Genomic DNA, 7,052 nt, shown 5'->3' with positions numbered 1-7,052 from the left:
CCTTTTGTTGTATATTTTGTACACTAACATGTGCAAAAGCAAACATGAGAGAAGGACAGTTATTAAATATGCTGATGATTCTGTAGTTGTAAGTCTCCTGAGAGAAGGGGAATACAGCCATGGACCTGTTCTTGACGATTTTATCTCTTGGTGTGATGAATCATATCTACAACTTAATGTAATTAAAACAAAAGATATGATCATTGATTTTAGAAGGAAGCCTCAACAACAGCATGATCTTTCCATAAACAGAGGTTGAACTATTGAGCAGGTGAAATCATATAAATATCTGGGGACAATTATTGATAGGGAACTGAATTTTGAGGAAAACTGTGATGCTGTGGGTAAGAAAGGCCAGCAGCATTTGTACTGCCTCAGAAAACTGGCCTCATTCCATCTGGACCGGACTATAATGTCCATGTTTTATTGTTCTTTTATTGAAAGTGTTTTATCCTTTTCCTTAGCCTCATGGTTTAGCCAGGCAAATCTTAAACAAAAGTAAACGCTGAACAGGATAGTAAAGTGGTCGGGTCGCCTGCTTGGAAAACAAGTGAAAAGTGTGGCACAACTGTACAGTGGGCAGGTAGACAGAATTGCCAACGCTATTGTTAGGGACACGGGCCACCCACTGCATGCCCAGTTTGCCCTCCTGCCATCAGGACGGAGATTTATTGTGCCTAAGTGCAGGACCAAGAGGTATAAAAGGAGCTTTATTCCTGAGGCTGTAACAATTCTCAATAAGAAATGAGTCTGGCGTGGCTATTTTACTTGATTTTATCTCTATTTATTCATGTATTGTTTTTATACTTTTTATATTTTTATGGATGTGTGTATATTTTGTGAGTGTGTGTGTAACTGGGCGCTAATTCTCATGTCACATGGCAAATCAAATTTACCTTCAGTAATAAAGTTACCTTGACCCTTGACACACACACACACACACACACACACACACACACACACACACACACACACACACACACACACTGCAGCATGTTAGAATCATGTGAATGACTAATTTAACTACACTGAACTGCTTTTGTAATAATTTAATCTCTTATTCTGGAGTAAAATAAAGAAACAAGCTAAATCATCACATATCTGTGGCATCAAGGAGCATCTGAGTTCAAACACACGGATGGAGCACAATGTTTACAACGGAACAATATCAGGATGGTTTAACTCACGGAGGCCTGCAGGTCTTCTGTTTTATGAGCAAAGCGCTGATAATCCGCTTGTTATGAGCGCTAAACGTTATTTTGCCGCTTCCGTGCGGAGCGGTAGGGAAACACATTTCAAACACGGAACCGAGTCTGGCTACCGAACCGAGCAGAATTCTGATGAAGTCACACCGGTGCGTGAAGGTGCGGGATCCAACCCACAGGAGAGGAGGGAGAGGAGGTGAACAGCGAGTGGATCAGAGGGACTGAACTGATGTTTTTGAGCAAAACTGTCCCAATTATTTGTCCTAATTAGCACCGCGTCTAAACCCTCGCGGTGCTCATGCAGGGGTCTCTTCCTGTTCCGACGCTGCTACACGTAATATTTTTAATTTATTAAGCCTATTTTTACTCAGTAACGGAAAAGATTTAAAATGTAGCTAATTACAATTCTTTTTTAAAAACGTACTTAAGTAAAAGTAAAAGTACAGATTTAAAAAACGACAAAAAGTATAAATATACAAAAAAGCTACTCAATTACAGTAACGTGAGTAAATGTAATTCGTTACTTTCCACCTCTGGCATCAACGACTACCTCTGGCAGCAACGACTACAAAGCAGCAACACGTGATGACGTCATAAAGGATTTGGAACTCTATAGAGATCAGCACACAAACAGTTCATTACTCTCAGAGGAACCTTACAAAGCAGTAGTGCGTGACAAGATCTGCATAGAAAATCTAATCACCTTTTATTCTATTTATTCTTTTAAATTAGTATAAAAACAACTAGCGAAGGAATTATTTTAACATCAATTTCCAAGTTTTGCATCAGGGACTCAAAATAACACAAAACATAGGAACATATTTAGTTCAGGATTTTAACAAACAGCCAGCAGAAATGGGAGCCTTTCTTTATAATTTGAGATTACAATGTGGGCAGTTTTTACATAAAACACGACAGATGGAAGATTTGAAAGCCGAACATCTGAACGCCGTTAAAGATTTACTAAAGGTAGGGAACGACGAAAAGCATATCAACAATCTGAAAGCAGATCTGTATCATTCGCTGGTTTCAAAAGATCTCGTTGAACAATTGACGACTTCACAACAAGACCTTAAAAGCAAGTTTGAAGATGAAATTCATGTTGCCAAAAAAAACGCTGAACATTCTGAGAAACTATTGCAAGAAGAGATTCAAGCACATCAAAACACAAAGACTGAATTGGAAGATTTAAGGAGTCAGGTAACTCACCGGTTAATTCTACCAGAAAAACAGGTTAAAGAAACAGAGAAAAAATTGGACAATTTTCGCAGTGAGACAGCCCACCAGTTTGTTCTTCAGGAAAACCGGTTTAAACAAACAGAGCAAAATCTACGTGATTTCTTGCAAGAAAGGAACGTTTTATTAGAGGAACTCGTTCAAAGATCTGAAACGGACATTCTTGCTGCTAGACAACAGGCTGCACATCTGGAGGCACAACTTAAAAAGGAAATTGATGCTCACCAAAAGACAAAATGTCAGATTCAAGAGGAGAGAACAGAGATGGAGAAACGTTTTATAGTACAGCAAAAGACAGAAACAGAATTACGAAAAAAATTTGAAGTGATGACTTCCCTTAAAGACATGAAAATGAAATACAAATCTATGAATCTTTCTTCTGAAAAACAGGCCAAATGTTTTGAGGAGCAACTTCAGAAAGAAATTGACGCTCACCAAAGGACAAAGGCTGAGTTGGAGAATTTAAACAGTGAGATGGCCCACCAGCTTGCTCTTCGGAAGAAGTGGTTTAAACAAAAAGAGAAAAAATTGCGTGAAGGTTTCTTGCTAGAAAGGAACATTTTATTGGATGAATTAAAGCAAACTCACGAAAGTGAGGTTCTTTCTGCCAAAGAAAAGGCAGAACATCTTGAAAACGAACTTCAAAAAGAAATCGACGCTCACCAAAAGACAAAGGCTGAGTTGGAGAATTTAGACAGTGAGATGGCCCACCAGCTTGCTCTTCAGGAGAAGCAGTTTAAACAAGAAGAGAAAAAATTGTGTGAAGATTTCTTGCAAGAAAGTAACGTTTTATTACAGGAACTCAATCAATCTGAAACGGACATTCTTGCTGCTAGACAACAGGCTGCACATCTGGAGGAACAACTTAAAAAGGAAATTGATGCTCACCAAAAGACAAAATGTCAGATTCAAGAGGAGAGAACAGAGATGGAGAAACGTTTTATAGTACAGCAAAAGACCGAAACAGAATTACGAAAAAAACTTGAAGTGATGACTTCCCATGAAGACATGAAAATGAAATACAAATCTATGAATCTTTCTTCTGAAAAACAGGCCAAAGATTTTATCGAACAGCTTCAGAAAGAAATCCACGCTCACCAAAAGACAAAGGCTGAGTTGGAGAATTTAGACAGTGAGACGACCCACCAGCTTGCTCCTCGGAAGAAGCGGTTTAAACAAAAAGAGAAAAAATTGCGTGAAGATTTCTTGCAAGAAAGGAACGTTTTATTAGAGGAACTCGTTCAAAGATCTGAAACGGACATTCTTGCTGCTAGACAACAGGCTGCACATCTGGAGGCACAACTTAAAAAGGAAATTGATGCTCACCAAAAGACAAAATGTCAGATTCAAGAGGAGAGATCTGAGATGGAGAAACGTTTTATAGTACAGCAAAAGACTGAAACAGAATTACGAAATAAACTTGAAGTAGTGATGACTTCCCAAGGAGACATGAAAATGAAATGCAAATCTTTAAAACTTTCTTCTGAAAAACAGGCCAAAGATTTTAACGAACAGCTTCAGAAAGAAATCCACGCTCACCAAAAGACAAAGGCTGAGTTGGAGAATTTAAACAGAGAGACGGCCCACCAGTTTGTTCTTCAGGAAAACCGGCATAAACAAAGAGAGAAAAAATTGTGTGAAGATTTCTTGCAAGAAAAGAACGTTTTATTACAGGAACTCAATCAATCTGAACTGGACATTCTTGCTGCTAGACAACAGGCTGCACATCTGGAGGAACAACTTAAAAAGGAAATTGATGCTCACCAAAAGACAAAGGCTGAGTTGGAGAATTTAAACAGAGAGACGACCCACCAGTTTGTTCTTCAGGAAAACCGGCATAAACAAAGAGAGAAAAAATTGTGTGAAGATTTCTTGCAAGAAAAGAACGTTTTATTACAGGAACTCAATCAATCTGAACTGGACATTCTTGCTGCTAGACAACAGGCTGCACATCTGGAGGAACAACTTAAAAAGGAAATTGATGCTCACCAAGGGACAAAATGTCAGATTCAAGAGGAGAGAACAGAGATGGAGAAACGTTTTATAGTACAGCAAAAGACCGAAACAGAATTACGAAATAAACTTGAAGTAGTGATGAATTCCCAAGAAGACATGAAAATGAAATGCAAATCTTTAAAACTTTCTTCTGAAAAACAGGCCAAAGATTTTAATGAACAGCTTCAGAAAGAAATCCACGCTCACCAAAAGACAAAGGCTGAGTTGGAGAATTTAAACAGAGAGACGACCCACCAGTTTGTTCTTCAGGAAAACCGGCATAAACAAAGAGAGGAAAAATTGTGTGAAGATTTCTTGCAAGAAAAGAACGTTTTATTACAGGAACTCAATCAATCTGAAACGGACATTCTTGCTGCTAGACAACAGGCTGCACATCTGGAGGAACAACTTAAAAAGGAAATTGATGCTCACCAAAAGACAAAGGCTGAGTTGGAGAATTTAAACAGAGAGACGGCTCACCAGTTTGTTTTTCAAGAAAACGGGTTTAAGGAAATTGATGCTCACCAAGGGACAAAATGTCAGATTCAATAGGAGAGAACAGAGATGGAGAAACGTTTTATAGTACAGCAAAAGACTGAAACAGAATTACGAAAAAAACTTGAAGAAGTGATGACTTCCCATGAAGACATGAAAATGAAATGCAAATCTGTAAATCTTTCTTCTGAAAAACAGGCCAAATGATTTGAGGAACAACTTCAGAAAGAAATCGACACTCACCAAAAGACAAAGGCTGAGTTGGAGAATTTAGACAGTGAGATGGCCCACCAGTTTGTTTTTCAGGAGAAGCGGTTTAAACAAACAGAGAAAAAATTATGTGAAGATTTCTTGCTAGAAAGGAAAGTTTTATTTGATGAATTAAAGCAAACTTACAAAACTGAGGTTCTTTCTGCCAAAGAAAAGGCAGAACATCTTGAAAACAAACTTAAGAAAGAAATCAACGCTCACCAAAAGACAAAGGCTGAGTTGGAGAATTTGCATAGCAATTTACATGTTCTACTTGAAACATAATTAAATTCTGCTTAATGAGTTCCTGCACTCAAAGCAATAAGGAGGCTGATGGCTGATATTATTCCCCATCGTATGCTAATGCTAACAGACTTATTGACTCTGTTTCTCTTCGTGTATGTAAGCATGCTGGGGGGGTATGAGAAGAGTTTTGTGCCATGTTGAAACCTTTAGGTTACTATCGTAACCCCGGTTCTCTGAGTAACATGAGTGAGATGTCTCACTATGGGATACGCCCCTCCGCGGATTCCTCAGAAGCACTTATCTCAATACGCCAATCCTGATTGGCCAGTGACCGTGACGTACGCGTCCCCCTGCTACTATAAGTAGCAAGCGTCCCAACGTACGCACTATTCAAGATAAACACCTCTTCTCGCTTCGCCCAGCAAGAAGGGTTGTCTGGTGAGACATCTCACTCATGTTACTCAGAGAACCGGGGTTACGACAGTAACCTAAAGTTCTCTTTCTTAACATTCGTTTCGATCTCTCACTATGGGATATGGAGACTCCCGTATTGCCAGACAGCTTATCCAGCGATCACCAACCTACAGGGATACGTCTTGGCCCGCCAAAGACCCCACACTCAGAATCGTGTGAGTCATTGCAGGGACCGAAACATCAAGCTTATAGAAGCGTGAAAATGCAAGTGGAGAAGCCCAACTTGCTGCAGCACAAATCTCCTGGATTGACAGCCCCCGAAAAAGGGCCCAAGAAGCAGACAGGCCCCTAGTAGAATGGGCCCTGAGCCCAACAGGAGCCTGAATGCCCTGACAGGAGTAAGCCATAGAAATAGCCTCCACAATTCAGTGGGAAAGCCGCTGCTTTGTGACGGGTTTCCCCTTACGAGGCCCACCCCATGACATAAAAAGCTGGTCCCCCTGCGAATGTTCTCCGTCCGATTCACATACTCCTTGAGCACGTGAATCGGACACAGCTTGTTCCACCGCTCCTCCTCAGGAGAGGAGAAGGGTGGCGGGTAGAAAGCTGTGAGGATAATAGGAGAAAAGGAGCCCACCACCTTAGGCACAAAGGCATAGTTGGGCTTCAGGGACACCTTCATGTCACCGGGTGCAAACTGGGTGCAGGATGGGTGCACAGAGAGAGCCTGTAAGTCACTAACTCGCTTTGCAGATACCAAAGCCAGGAGTAGCACCACCTTAAGAGACAGGATCTTAAGGTCCAGGCCGTCCATAGGTTCAAATGGAGGCCCGGAGAGGGCCGAAAGCACCAAGGACAGATCCCATGAGGGCACCAGGGGTCGAGACACAGGGAGAAGCCTGTGCGCGCCCCTCATGAAGCTACACACCAGGGGGTGTTGACCTGCCAGTTTCTTCCCAAAACCCAAGTGTCGGGCGGAAATGGCTGCTAGGTACACTTTAATGGTGGAGAAAGCCTTCTTCCCATCCAACAAGTCTTGCAGGAAAGACAGAATGACGTTCACCGGGCATTGGAAGGGTGAGACCTCCCTGCCCTGACACCAGGCTTCAAACACCCTCCATTTACAGTCATATAGGGACCTAGTGGAGGGGGCCCTAGCATTCTGAATGGTTCGAATGACTGCCTGGGGCAGCTCTGCTGACACTAGCCCGC

At 41.3% G+C, this 7,052-nt stretch overlaps 1 protein-coding gene across 1 annotated transcript; it reads left to right on the top strand.

Moving 5' to 3' along the window:
- Positions 1 to 1,671: 1,671 nt before the first annotated feature.
- LOC129164795 (trichohyalin-like) lies at positions 1,672 to 6,696 on the top strand. Its single transcript, XM_054746169.2, has one exon. It carries the CDS (start codon positions 2,061 to 2,063, stop codon positions 4,986 to 4,988), a length of 2,928 nt encoding a protein of 975 aa, XP_054602144.2. The 5' UTR covers positions 1,672 to 2,060; the 3' UTR covers positions 4,989 to 6,696.
- Positions 6,697 to 7,052: the final 356 nt, after the last annotated feature.

This window comes from Nothobranchius furzeri, chromosome 15, assembly GCF_043380555.1.
Source record: "Nothobranchius furzeri strain GRZ-AD chromosome 15, NfurGRZ-RIMD1, whole genome shotgun sequence".
Taxonomy (NCBI): Eukaryota; Metazoa; Chordata; class Actinopteri; order Cyprinodontiformes; family Nothobranchiidae; genus Nothobranchius; species Nothobranchius furzeri.
Note: the sequence above shows the minus strand (reverse complement) of the source record. Positions and strands in the feature narration are given on the sequence as shown.